This window comes from Quercus lobata, chromosome 7 (assembly GCF_001633185.2).
Source record: "Quercus lobata isolate SW786 chromosome 7, ValleyOak3.0 Primary Assembly, whole genome shotgun sequence".
NCBI classification, from domain to species: Eukaryota; Viridiplantae; Streptophyta; class Magnoliopsida; order Fagales; family Fagaceae; genus Quercus; species Quercus lobata.
The window spans coordinates 14,666,378-14,680,708 of record NC_044910.1 but is presented as its reverse complement, the minus strand read 5'-3'; the positions used below and the strand labels follow the sequence as shown (position 1 = coordinate 14,680,708).

At 35.2% G+C, this 14,331-nt stretch overlaps 1 protein-coding gene across 1 annotated transcript; it reads left to right on the top strand.

Moving 5' to 3' along the window:
• Positions 1-10,180: 10,180 nt before the first annotated feature.
• LOC115951222 (cytochrome P450 81E8-like) lies at positions 10,181-13,855 on the top strand. Its single transcript, XM_031068413.1, has 2 exons — positions 10,181-11,163; positions 12,993-13,855. The coding sequence occupies exons 1-2, from the start codon at positions 10,285-10,287 to the stop codon at positions 13,617-13,619; spliced, it is 1,506 nt and encodes a 501-aa protein (XP_030924273.1). The 5' UTR covers positions 10,181-10,284; the 3' UTR covers positions 13,620-13,855.
• Positions 13,856-14,331: the final 476 nt, after the last annotated feature.

The following is a 14,331-nucleotide window of genomic DNA, read 5'->3' as shown; positions in this document are numbered from 1 at the left end:
CCATCCTTGCAGCAAACCCCCACTTAAGCCTTCTTGAGGGACCTCCCATCCATTCCAAAAACCACATTTTCCCAAAATTGCAACTCCTTTATCTTTTGCTAACTTAGTTTCCATTAAGAACATAATGTCAGGCTTAAACTCCCAGGCCTTTTTTTGGCAATGCAAAACTGGAGAGAGGTGCCCAGTTCTCTACAATTCTAGCTCAAGACCTTCATGGTTGCTGGGGAAGCTATTGTAGGCTAGCTTCCCTAAGCCCTTCAACTCTCTCAGCATCAAAAGATGTCCCTTGATGAGAAAAATCTTGGAAGTGGCTGGTTTCTTGATCAAAGAATCCACATAGTAGCTTTTGTTTAATGTTTCTCCCAAACTTTCCTATTTCCTTCATGATTCTCTTTTTTAAGCTTAGTCTCCATGTGTCCCCAATTGATGTGTCCCCACTTTCATACACCAAAAATATGATGTTAGAATAGAAGGGGGTAGGTTTATATTGGTTAAGGAAGGTCCAGGTCCAAGGGTAAGGAGTTCAATAGGGCCAAGATCCCTTTCAATTGTTCCTTCACTGCTCAGTTGGGTATTACCTAATGGGTTGCCTAATTGGTCTGATTGGACAGGCCCATTATGCTCTTTTTGGGGGTTAACCGGTCTAGGCCTATTACTGGAGTCCCCCAATTCAAATCTGAATCTCCCTCTATTAACTCTTTGAACCAACGACTCTATGTAAGCATCAGAGGACTCAGGTATGCAACCCTTGTCCCATCCGTGGCACTGGACTTCAGGTCTATTTTCATTCAAGCTATCCAGGTTGAACATAATTGTTGTAGTGACACTTTCTAAATTCGAAACTTCAAAATGTGGTCGGGTACTTTGGCCATTAGTAATATAAGGTTCATTACCTTCAATCCAGGTCCATTGAAGGTGTGATTATTGAGGTGGTTGCCATGGCGGTCTAGATGAGAAAGAAGCATTATGACTTCCATTACCTAAGGGATTCTGACATGGTGGTATAGGACTAGTATGCAAGATGTTGGCATTTTCGTTTGGGTTAATCGTAGTATCATCTGAGTTCAAAGAATTTGTTGGGGTTGGAGGAACTGTGTATGGTTCTAGGTCAGCAACAAGTGTACTATTCAAATTGAGCATGGTTTCAGGTGGGTTCTGACTGGGTTGGTTGAGGTTTAGCCAGTGAATAGCTAAATGCAAAGAGGATGTGTTATTGTTTGGTGGGTTGGAGGCTGGGAATGAGTTTGCATGTGGTGAACGTGGTGTGCTAGGGGTACTAAGGTTAGGATGCTTTAAGTTAGGAGGGTTAGAGAGTACCTGTTCTTGTGTTTGGCCCACTTGTCCAAAACGAACCTGAGTGGTTCATCTCCTCCTTCGATTATGATAAGCTCGAAGCTCATTTGTGAATTGGAGTTGTAAAACATCAAATCTTTATTGTACCTAGTGAAGCTCTTGTATTCGCTGCCTCTACCTAAATAGTATTAGTTCTACTTCTTCCATATTATGGGTACATTGACCACGTGTATGACCAATGAGATCACATCTAGTACATAGTTTATGAACCTTTTCATAGCAACATTGAATCCAGATCCTAGAACCATCATCTAGTTTGAGCATGAATCCAGCAATCACTGGTAGCCAAGGATCAATTCTCACCTTCTCTCACATAAAACGAATGTTTCTTGGAATTTTATCTTCACAATCTACTCTTTCTACTATTCCCATCAACTGACATATCTTCTCAGCTAGTTCTGGGTACTGATATTCCAAAGGCAAACCATGTAGTTGGACCCAGATGGAGATGAAATTAAGTTGTAGGTTCTCAATCACCAAATTTGGTCTCCATCATTCCAAAACCAAAAGCGCTCCATCAACTGCCCAAAAGACCTTTTGTGCAAATATGCATTAAGTCTTCTAGGAACTCAAAATGAAAAATGTAAAAATACGATTCTCTTCCAAAAATTGAAACTTCTTCCCTGATTTTCCATGTAGAGTTGATCAGATGTTGCAGGCGCAGAACAAGAACTTTCTATAGTCTAACAAGAAACCAATCGCACAGCAACTCCAGAAATCTCTCTGGATCACTAAATCCTCAAGATCAAGTTCTACAACAAGCCCATGTCTTGCAAACGGAACTTCTTCCTCTTCACTAGGTAGGAGGTTTGACTCTAGTTCTTCAGTGAACAGATCCGAGATAATATCAGAGTTGCTACTATCAGTCCATCCAACTTCTCTAGGAGCTATATTATCATCCATTGTGAAATCAAGGTAAGGTTTAAAGAAGGTTGCATGCGCGGAGAAAGCAGTGCAGTGCAACACCTACTAGACACTCTTATGAACACTGAAAGGACAAAAGGTTAGAAAAAAGGTGTTCTTGATAAGGACAAAGAAAGTATGAAGAAGAAGACAAAAAAGGGTTTAGGGGAAGTAAAAGGAATAAGGGATAAAAGTTAAAGTAATATTGAACTACAGTGACTAGTTAGAAACAAGTTGACTCAGTGCAAGTAAGGTCACGCCTCAGGCATGCAAAGGAGTATAGAGATTTGGGATATAATGATGAAAAATGTGCCGGAATTAAAAGGACTTAATAAGAAAAGACAACTTACCTACAAGGACAGATAGCGTAGAAAAAGAGGGTTGACAAATTTTTTGAAAAAGAAAAGAGATAATGAAGGAATAATGATAGCTTATCTAGGAAAATGATGGCAAAAACCCAAGGGGTTGAGAGGTTCACTGTTGTGAGAAGAAAACATATGACTTTTTACCTTTTTTTTCACTTCTTAATCACTTCTTTGGGGCTAGTTTGGGCTGTTCTTGCATTTGGGCCTTTGGGTCCACATTAGGAAAATGGGTATCAACTAGGGCTATCCAAGGACCTGCCGGAACCGACCCACCCGCTGCCGCCGACCGAACCCGACCCGCCGCCGACTGAACCGACTGCTCCAACGGTCGGCGACGGATTTCATTCTCCAAAATCCGAGATCAACGGGTCGGAGATCGAATCTCCTCCTCTCAAATCCGAGAAACCCGATCCAACCTACCCATCATTTTTCCGGCGAGTTTTGAGATTTTTTTGGGTAGATCCGACGAGTTTTGAGTTTTCTTTGGGAAGATTTAAGCTAGATCCGGCGAGATTTCGCTAGATCTAGCCAAGATCTTGCCGAAAATGGCCAAGATCTCGCTGGATTTGGCGAGATCTGGCCGGATATCTACTGTTTTTCAAAATTTCCTCGTTGGATACTACTGTTTTTCATATTTTCTTGGCTGGATTCTCGCCGTTTTTCAAATAATCAACCCCGACTGAGACCCGACCACTTTTCGGCAAGAACCGTCCAATCCGATCCGATTTTCTGACTGGTCGGTGGCGGGTCTAAAAAATTGGAACCGGACTTGGTCGGGTCGGTCGCAGGTCGGGCACAAACTCGACCCGGACCGACCCGTGGTCACCCTAGTATCAACAAAGTCATGTACAGAAGAGCTGAGAATCATTCCCACAATCTCAAACCAAAGAGTCCATTTGGAAATATTATGGGCAATGAAATTAGCCTTTCGAAAAATATGGTTTACAAACCACTCATCAAAAGAGCTAAAAAGCAACAAGCTTTTATTTATAATATGTTTAATCACCCAGTGATGAGAAAGAGAAGTAAGTTTCTGTAGTTGAAGAATATCAAGTTGGAAGCATCTCCTTTGCATATCACGTGTTTGTACTTCAACTTTGTTGCCTTTGCTGCTGCTAGTTTAACTGCTTTTGCTTTAGCTATATAGGGGGGCTTTGGTCTTGTTGGCTTTACAAGCAAAAATTGATTTTCTTTTATAATTTTTGTCCACTGCTACTCCACATGATTTCTCCTTGCCAACGAATGCATGAAAATTCACTTTCACTTGGGGCTAAAAGGGTCCCAAATGTTGCCTATGTTAATCTCACTATCTGCATAGTTGTAAAACAATAGGTGGTGGAGGTTTATTTTATTAATTTCTTTACTTAAGAGCAAAGGGTCAAGAGCTTCTTTCTTAGTTTGTCTCATTGTTCTATTTCTTGCAATGGAAGCTCTGGGAATTTTTTCTAGGGGGGTCAATAAAAAGATGAATCTCGAATAGAAGATGAATTCTGTGGTCTACATTGTTTTATTACAAATTTTTCCATAGTACTAAGAAGATAATAAAAGATAAACTATAAGTTAAATTGGTATATTGTTTCTTCATATAATGAACATATCAATTATGATTGCTATGATTAAATCTTAGAAATAATCTATTATTTCTAAATACAATATCATTGCGCAACATTGGCGTGATGATCACTTTATAAGTATAAGTTCTTGTGGGAGTAGGGGTTGGGGGCCAAGGATCGGGGGGCAAGGATCAGGTTTCAAGTCTCTAGAAGGGAACTTCACATAAATATACAATTAGATTAGGCTAGAGTGAGATTTCGATCTCAATTAAAAAAAATAAAATACAATAAACATATTAATTATTGTTATAAAATGGTTTAATTATTATTACTTAGAATTTTTTTATCAATTAGTTTATGTCTTTACTCTGTACAGTTCTTTTATTTAACAATTCAACTCAACTTTGACAACTATTGGTCTTTATAATTCTATTAAGAAAATTTTTGTTATGTTAACATTTGTTTTTGTCCTCACTCAATCACTCTCTTCAAGGGTCATCAAATAACCCATGTCCCACAACTCGACCTAGAAACCCAACAACCCACCAGGCTAATGGGCGGCCCGGCCCATTGTTATTGAGGCCTATGGGTAGCCCACTAGCCCAGTGGGTCAGGCCGTGGGCTAGTTTTTATGCCTATGGATATCTTGTGGGCTAGCCTAGTAGCCAAACCTGTTGGCCTAACCCGTTGGCCCAACACAATAACTCATAATTCATAACAAAAATATATAGGAGGTGTATGAGGGATTAATCTTGAGATATTATAGAGGAATTTCTTAAGAAAACTCCTTCAACCACTAAGATACTTAAAGTAATTGTGCTAAACTTAGTTTACTAAATATATATTGTAAAGACCAGAGTTGAGTTCCTAGTCCAGCACATAGACAGACTTAGGCCCAAGAAGTCCAAAACAATGAATTTGTAGAGGAATGGGTTGGAAAACTAGGCTTTAGTTGATCAAACAATGATCTAGATAGGCTTGATAACAAAAATATAGAAATGGACAATTATGAAATGAAGAAAGAACGTCCTTGGCAAAATCCGAGGACAATAGTTCTGATATAATGTTCTTAGATAACGTTATAAATTTGATTGTGGATTGCTATCGTATTTCTTCTCTCAATTTCTCCATCCCCTTTCTTGTTTCCTCTTTCTTCTTTTATACTCTCCCCCCTTTTCACCTCCATCGTCCACCTGTAAACTAGATGGTTAGGGCTGATACTTGTCCCATCACCCCTTCTCATAAGTCCTCAAGTAGTAGCTGTAAGGCTGAAATACACTGTTCATGTGTCACTTCTACATTAATGCAGCTAGGGAATTAGCTGCAGTGCATTTAATGCAAAGGTAGCAGCTTTCTCCTCAGATATTTTGGGGCTCATCCTTATCTTATATCTCTACAGTGCTTGTTCGCCCCAAATGAATTTCAGGGGTTGTCATCCTTATCGTCAATCCATTTTCCAGGACCTCGACCAAGTTCGGCCAAGGAAGTTTTCATCCTCGGCGCACTCTTCGGAGCCTTTAGGACCAAACCCCACCTTTTATTCATCAGTGCAATCTCCTCTGACGAAGACATCTCCTACTCAAGCAGATCTTCGTTCTCAACTTGGGCCATAGGCCCAATATATGAATAAATAATGAACTTCTGGGCCCAAGGACCCTACATATATTTTTCTAGTAGTCTAGCAAATTTGAATTAACCATTTGACATTTTTTTTTATTAAAGATAAAAATAAAATACTATTTAAAGCCTTAATAAAAAAAAATTAAATAGGTTTCCATCAACAAAACAAAAAATTAAATAGATTTAACTGTAAAAAAATTTGTAATTAAATATTAAATTCTTTAATTCTTTCCTTTAAAAAAATAGATTGATTATTCCCTTATAAAAAATTGATTCTTTCCTCATAAAAATAATAAAATAATATGCTAAAACAAGCCCATGGGTAGCCCATTAGACTCAAACTATTAGCCCAGCTTTCTAAAGACAAAATGGGCATTGCCCATGGGCAGGGTCATGGGCTGAGGTTTTCTCTTTCGGTCCAGCCCAACCCGACTGTTAGTTAGTTAATAGTCTATTATGCCTAGCCTATTGTGCCCATGGGCCAAGTAAAAATGGGCCAACCCTGAACTTCTCCCACCTCTTGTCTAATTTTTTTTATTTTTTATTTATCTAGAACCCCCCCCCCCTTGTCTAATTGTTTAATTGTCTTTTAGTGTCAACATTTTCTAACTATTGACTGATTGACTGACTAGCCCATGCCCTAAACCCTACTTAGAGAAAACAAATTAATTAAAAACACATTTAAATTTAGTCACTACACTTGTAGATTTGATCAAAAAATTTAATTAATTGTAATTTTATTTGCAATATATATATATATATTTGCTAGCTCAGGGGTTCATTTGAATCCCCGAACCAAAGGCGAATACCGCCGCAAATTTTTGCCACCCTTGAATTTTTGTCATCTATATCATATTATAACAAATAGTTGTGAACAATATAAATTTTCTTTCTTCCTATATTGGTACTTGCAAGTTTTTTTTTTTGAGAGAGTTTCAACCTATGGCGTCCGCTCCTGATAATAGCTCTTTATCATCAGACCAAGACACCAATTAGTTTTTATTGTAGGCGGAGATTGAATCACAGATCTCTTATACAACCATCAGAGATTTTACCAGTTGAGCTAACTGGAACCCACCATTGGTACTTGCAAGTTAGTTTCTACTTTCTACTGATTTATTTATTTATTTTGTTGCTGAATAAGTTTCTACTAATTACACAAGGTGAAAGGGACATTTTTTTTTTTTTTTAAGATGAACTAAAGTTTCCATCCCTTTTTTGCGGGTCACATTTGGGTGGGATTATCTTATCTGCAGCCGCGCTATCTTCCAAAGAAGTAGTTTAAATGTCCTTCTTGGACTTGACTTTTCACAATTCTTTGCTTTCAATTAATTGGGCCACATAAATTGTATTCGACAATATATAGGCTGTGTACACGAGTCTTTTGGGTTAATATTGTAAAATTCAAAGTTAATTTGCGTTATACGAACTGTTCAAAGATAATTGGGAAAATGAGGAGAGAGACTGAATTTCGGCAATGGCATTGCCGAAATTCAGCCAAAAAGCAGGAGAGAGAATAAAAAGCAGGAGAGAGAATAAGGAAAAGGAAAAAGCAGGAGAGATAATGGGGAGAGAGAAAATGTTGAATTTCGGCAATGGGATTGACGAAATTCCACTGCCCAGTTTTCCTGCCCGAATGCTGTGTGTCCGAGTGTGCCCGAGTGTAGAGTGCTCTTAAAAAAAAAAAAAAAAGGCAATCGCGGCAATGTCATTGCCGAAATAGGGGAATAAATTTTTTTTTTTTTTAGCAATTGTGATAATGGCATTGCCAAAAATGGAAAAAAAAAATGGTTTCGAAATCTCTAGAAGAGTAAAAAACAGGTTTCATGTCCACAATATTTTCACAATAAATCACATATAATTAGTTATTATTAGTTAAAAAAAATTGTGACAACTAATTGTGGCAATGTCATTGCCGAAATAGGGAAAAAAAATTTGTGGCAATACCATTGCCGAAATAGGGAGAAAAATAAAAGTGATAAACTACTTGAGGCAATTGCATTGCCGAAATAGGGAGAAAAAAAATTAGAAATATCATTGCCGAAATAGGAGAATACAAAATTTTTTAGCAATTGTGACAATGAGATTACCGAAAATGTGAGAAAAAAAAAAAGAGAAGGATTATGGCAATGGAATTTCCGAAATAGGAAAACAAATTTCGGCAATTCCATTGACGAAAATGTGGGGAAAAAAAAAGATTTGTGGGAATCAAAATTTTTCCCCTATTTTGGCAAAATGTGAAAAAAAAAAAAAAAAAAAAAAGGAAAAAGGAATTACGGCAACGGGATTGCCGTAATTTTTAAAAAAAAAAAAAATAAAAAATAAAAAAGAAGAAAAATGGATTACGGCAATACCTTGCCGTAATCATTTCTCTCTTTTTTTTTTTTTTTTTTTTAACAATTACGGCAATGGTATTGCCGTAATTGTTAAAAATAAATTAATAATAATAATAATAATAAAAAAAGAAAAAAAAAAAGAAGAAGAGAAATAATTGTTAAAAAATAAAATAATAATAATAATAAATAATAATAATAATAATAATAATAATAAATAAAAAAAAAGAAAAAAAAAAGAAGAGAAATGGATTACGGCAATACCATTGCCGTAATCCATTTCTCTTATTTTTATTTTTATTTTTTTTTAACAATTACGGCAATGGTATTGCCGAAATAGGGGGGAAATTGTTTTCCCCCTATTTCGGCAATCCCGTTGCCGTAATTTTTTTCTCCTCTTTTTTTTTTTTTTTTTTTTTTTCACATTTTGCCGAAATAGGGGAAAAATTTTGATTCCCACAAATCTTTTTTTTTTTTCCCACATTTTCGTCAATGGAATTGTCGAAATTTGTTTTCCTATTTCGGAAATCCCATTGCCATAATCCTTTTCTCTTTTTTTTCTCACATTTTCGGCAATCCCATTGTCACAATTGCTAAAAAAAATTTTATTCCCCTATTTCGGCAATGGTATTTCCAATTTTTTTTCTCCCTATTTTGGCAATGCAATTGCCTCAAGTAGTTTATCACTTTTATTTTTCTCCCTATTTCGGCAATGGTATTGCCACAAATTTTTTTTCCCTATTTCGGCAATAACATTGCCACAATTAGTTGTCACAATTTTTTTTAACTAATAATAACTAATTATATGTGATTTATTGTGAAAATATTGTGGACATGAAACCTGTTTTTTACTCTTCTAGAGATTTCGAAACCATTTTTTTTTCCATTTTTGGCAATGCCATTATCACAATTGCTAAAAAAAAAAAAATTTATTCCCCTATTTCGGCAATGACATTGCCGCGATTGCCTTTTTTTTTTTTTTTTAAGAGCACTCTACACTCGGGCACACTCGGACACACAGCATTCGGGCAGGAAAACTGGGCAGTGGAATTTCGTCAATCCCATTGCCGAAATTCAACATTTTCTCTCTCCCCATTCTCTCTCCTGCTTTTTCCTTTTCCTTATTCTCTCTCCTGCTTTTTATTCTCTCTCCTGCTTTTTGGCTGAATTTCGGCAATGCCATTGCCGAAATTCAGTCTCTCTCCTCATTTTCCCAATTATCTTTGAACAGTTCGTATAACGCAAATTAACTTTGAATTTTACAATATTAACCCAAAAGACTCCTGTGTACACGGTCCCGACACCAACTACTTTTCTTATAAAACATCATTTCATTAAAAAAAGACAGACAGACCAAAAACATTAACTGATTCTTTCGAAAAAATCAAAAGCATCATTTACAAAAGCATCCTAATCTAAGGTAAGTGGTATCTTTTTTATATTTGAATACCAATTAATTCAATTGACTAATCAATAGTGAAAAGGCTTATCTCTTTTATACTAAAAACTGTACTATGTAACCAAAAAAAAAAAAAAAACCTGTACTAGAAACTCAAAATTATTAATTAATTAATAGAATAATATGTAATTATTATAACATCACTTTTACATTGCCATTCCACTAATACAATTTTTATTATACATCAATTATAATATCTCATTTCAATCATAATGGTAAAATAAAGTAGTGAAATTTTTTAATTTTTGTATTATTTTTTATGGGAATTTTTTATATTACTAAACTTACTACCGAATATTCTAAAAGCATATAAAAAAAATCACAATTTTAATACCAGTGGTGAATCTAATGAAAATGACAAACACCCAATTATAATCTATAATATAAATTAATTTTGGTAAAAATTGAGATTTTTTTTACATGGTACTAAAAAAAACTCATACTCGTTACTATACTATAAAAGAAAAGAACCTGGTCAAAAAAGGTGTGCGCTTGTAAAAGCCAGTCCACTGAGTATCAGCGAAAAGTAAGAGAGGATAAAATATATATATATATAGGAACAGGACTTAGTAGTAAGGAGTAGTTAAGCTTAAGTCAAAAAAATTCTTGCCAAATTGCAGCCCTCATATATCCATATAATCTTCCAACAGATTGTCACAAAGCATCATATCAAAAACAACAAATCAAACACGGAAGACATGTTGCTATACTCATCCCTCTCTCTTCTTCTCCTCCTTGCAGTAGCTTTCAAGTTCTTGCTCCAAACAAGAACAAAACACAAACACCTCCCACCAAGCCCACCTTCTCTACCAATTCTAGGCCATCTCCATCTCATTAAGAAACCATTCCATCGTACTTTCCACCGCTTTTCTCAAAAATATGGTAACATCTTCTCTCTAAAATTTGGGTCCCAATTTGTGGTCATTGTATCATCCCCATCTGCAGTTGAAGAATGCTTTACCAAGAACGACATCATTTTAGCCAACCGTCCTCGCTTCCTAGCCACCAAGCACATTGGCTACAACCACACCACCGTGGCAGCAGCTTCTTATGGAGACCATTGGCGCAACCTTCGCCGCATCAGTGCCTTAGAAATCTTCTCAACAAATCGTCTTAACATGTTTCTAGGAATCCGAAGAGATGAAGTAAAGCACTTGCTACACAAGTTGTCACGAAACTCGTGCCAAGGTTTTGCTAAGGTAGAATTGAAATCAATGTTCTCAGAGATGACATTTAACATCATAATGAGAATGGTGGCAGGAAAGAGATACTACGGGGAGGACGTGAAAGACGAAGAAGAAGCAAGGAAATTCAGGGGGATAATGAAAGAGCTAGCAGGGTTAGGAGGGGCCTCAAATCCACAAGAGTTTGTGCCCTTGTTGCGGTGGATTGATCATGGGGATTTGGAGAAAAGATTGATGAAACTGGCCAACAAGACAGATGCATTCTTGCAAGGTCTTATTGATGAGAAGAGGAGTAAGGAAGTGAAGGGGAACACTATGATCGATCATCTTCTTTTTTTGCAAAAATCACAGCCTGAATACTACACGGATCAAATTATCAAAGGGCTTATACTGGTATGTGTAGGTCATTTCTCTTTACTTCTTCTTCTTCTTCTTCTTCTTTTTTTGGTTGGAACTTGGAACTAGATGCTAATTAAAAAGCTGATAACATCAATACTCAAGATTGTTAAAGACGATGAAAATATATATTGGAAATTCGGTAATCAAATAACCAAATCTGACCCAGTTGTTTATTTGACAAGTTGGAATAAACACGCATGGGCGGCTCCACTTGAAGCCTAGGGGGTTCATCATTTTAAATTTTTTTATTTGACCCTCTAAAATAAAAATTTGAACACTCTAAACTCAAAATTTTTAAAAACTTAACTAAAATAAACTTGAATATGATACTCTTAACAATATCTTGGTCTTTTTAAACACACGCACATAAACCCAATAACAAACTAATTTGATCAAAATTTGGAAAAAAATAAAAAGTCCAACAACAAAAGTAGAAATTTGTCAATCTCAAAGTAAAAAAAAAAAAAAAAAAAAAAAAAAAACCATGTTAAATCTTAAAATTTTTGAAATAAATCAATCAAATAAGATATCAGTGTATGAATAATTGTTTGGCTATGTACATTGAAAGAGATATAGATCATAGGATTGATAATAAAGATATTGTGCAATGATTTTAAAATATGAAACCTTATGTATTTGGTTTTTTGCCTTTTTTTTTTTTTTGGTGTGGTGTCAATATATTCAAATTCTTTTTTGTTTTAAATTTTCTATAATTTATATTTTTTATTGACCCCCTTAGAAAATAATCCTAGAGCCGTCACTAAATTAATATGAATTTGAAGTCAACCGCAAGTCAACCTTGTAGTCTTGATTTCTAAGCAGGAAGTTGTTTATGTAATTATATTCTTCTCACAATTTCTGTATTTTTTTTTAGAACAGGATTCTCTTGCAAGGTTGAGATCTTGAGACTCTAATTTTATATACAACAGTATAGAGAGTTATAAGTCATTTACAAAATAAAATTTTGTGGTGCTCATTAATCTTTAATCATATCATATTAATTATTTTATTTTTTATTGTTCTTTTCACAAATATAAATTTTGATTTTTACCATCTAGAGGTAAGCTAAAGTCGGGGTAAGTAGTCTCTTGTCCAGTGCTCTTCCATATGCACCAGACAAAACACCAGGCCAATACCTATTACCCTACTTGTGCTATCTAGCATGACTATCTATTGCATTGGAGCCTACTTGATTGTGTTGATGACTCGATAGTGATGTAGAAATTTAGAAAGAACCCCAACAATATCTCAACCTTTTGATTCAGTGATATTTTATTAGGATATCCTTTGTCAGAATACCAGTAATCAATTAGTAAAAATAAATATTAGCTATCAATCCATTTGTACTTTAAAATTCTTGGCGTGATTTTATGAATCTCTATAATAAATATTAGCTATCAATAAAATTCATGTCGTAATTTTACATCTTGAAATTTCAGAATTTAGAATTTATATCCTGAAGTTGGGGAGTATTTGGATTTTACACCCTGATGTTTCAAAATTTGGATTTTACACCTTAAAGTTTAGGGGTGTTTGAATTTTACATCCTAAATTCTAAAACTTTAGGGTATAAAATCTAAACACTCACAAATTTTAGGGAGTAAAATCCAAATACCCCTAAAATTTAGGGGTAAAATCCAAATTTTAAAACGTTAGGATGTAAAATCCAAACGCTCCCAAATTTTAGGAGGTAAAATCCAAATTCTGTAATTTCAGAATGTAAAATCTAAATACACCCAAATTTTAGGGGCGTAATTTGCAATTTTTCCCTACTTTTAAACTTTGTCGTGATTTTAAGCACTTATTGAATGTAAAATAAGCAGGTCTTGTTAGGTGCCGGGACTGACACATCAGCAGTGACATTAGAGTGGGCAATGTCCAATTTGCTCAATCATTCTCAAGTGTTGAAGAAGGCTAGAGCTGAGTTGGATAATCAAATTGGACAAGAAAAATTAATCAATGAACTAGATGTCTCTAAATTGCACTATCTACAAAATATAATCTTGGAGACTCTTAGATTGTATCCTGCAGCCCCATTGCTTGTACCCCACATGTCCTCTGAAGATTGTACCATTGGAGGACATGATATTCCACGTGAGACAATGTTATTGGTTAATGCATGGGCCATACATAGAGACCCTAATATATGGGATGATGCAACTAGTTTTAAGCCTGAGAGATTTGAAAGTGGAGAGAGTAATGTAAACAAGTTAATGCCATTTGGACTGGGAAGGAGGGCTTGTCCCGGGGCAGGCCTTGCCCAACGTACAGTGGGTTTGACATTGGGGTCATTAATTCAATGCTTTGAGTGGGAAAGGATTAGTAAAGAAGAAGTTGACATGGTTGAGGGTAATGGGCTCACCATGCCCAAAGCTGTGGCATTAGAAGCCATGTGCAGAGCACGCCCGATTATAGCTAAGGTTCTTTCTATGTCTGTGGATGAGTTTTGAACAATGTTCTTGAGGTTTGCAAGAATAGCTTAGCTATATTTGTAGAGATTACTTTAATATTAGTTACTTAGTAAACGTTATTGTAACAAGTATATCGCTAGCTAGTATTTATATTGTATTATTGTATTCCTACATTTTTAACTTTTTTTTTTCTCTTTTTAGCTTTCCCTATATAATAATTTGTATTAACTTTATAGTTTATAGGCATAAGGAATAAGAAAGGTTTTGGAAGATTAGCATATTTGCTTTCCTACTATTTTATGTGACATGATGGTTTACAGTTGTTAATTTAATAGAGTATTCAAATAAAAAATTTTGGGAAATGATGTCATTTAATTGATTTTTTATGGGATACTAGTTAGGGCTTGTACTTGCTTGCCGTGCAATAAGAGTAGTGATTAAGGTCAATTCTAAATTTTATTTATATCACAAAACAAAAATATAAATCATTTGATTTTTTAAAGTACATAGAGATTTACATTAATCAAAAGAGATACTAATTTTAAGAATTTTGATAATTATGTCATAAATAGTTAAATCTTATTCGTATAAGAATTTTGATCACACACAAAATTAGGGTAGCTATTTAACATATAAATATCTATTTTACTATAATAGTTTTTGTAAGGACACGATTCGTAACGAACCGTAACAGTGTTGGGTTCGCACGTAGAAATGCCCAAACAATATCATTTGTAGAGCGTGGGTTTGA

Bases quoted from the DNA above. Each gene is read 5' to 3' on its own strand.
- LOC115951222 (XM_031068413.1), top strand. From the start codon at position 10,285: ATGTTGCTATACTCATCCCTCTCTCTTCTTCTCCTCCTTGCAGTAGCT. The intron at 11,164-12,992 runs GTATGTGTAGGT...TAAAATAAGCAG, and splicing joins TTATCAAAGGGCTTATACTG to GTCTTGTTAGGTGCCGGGAC.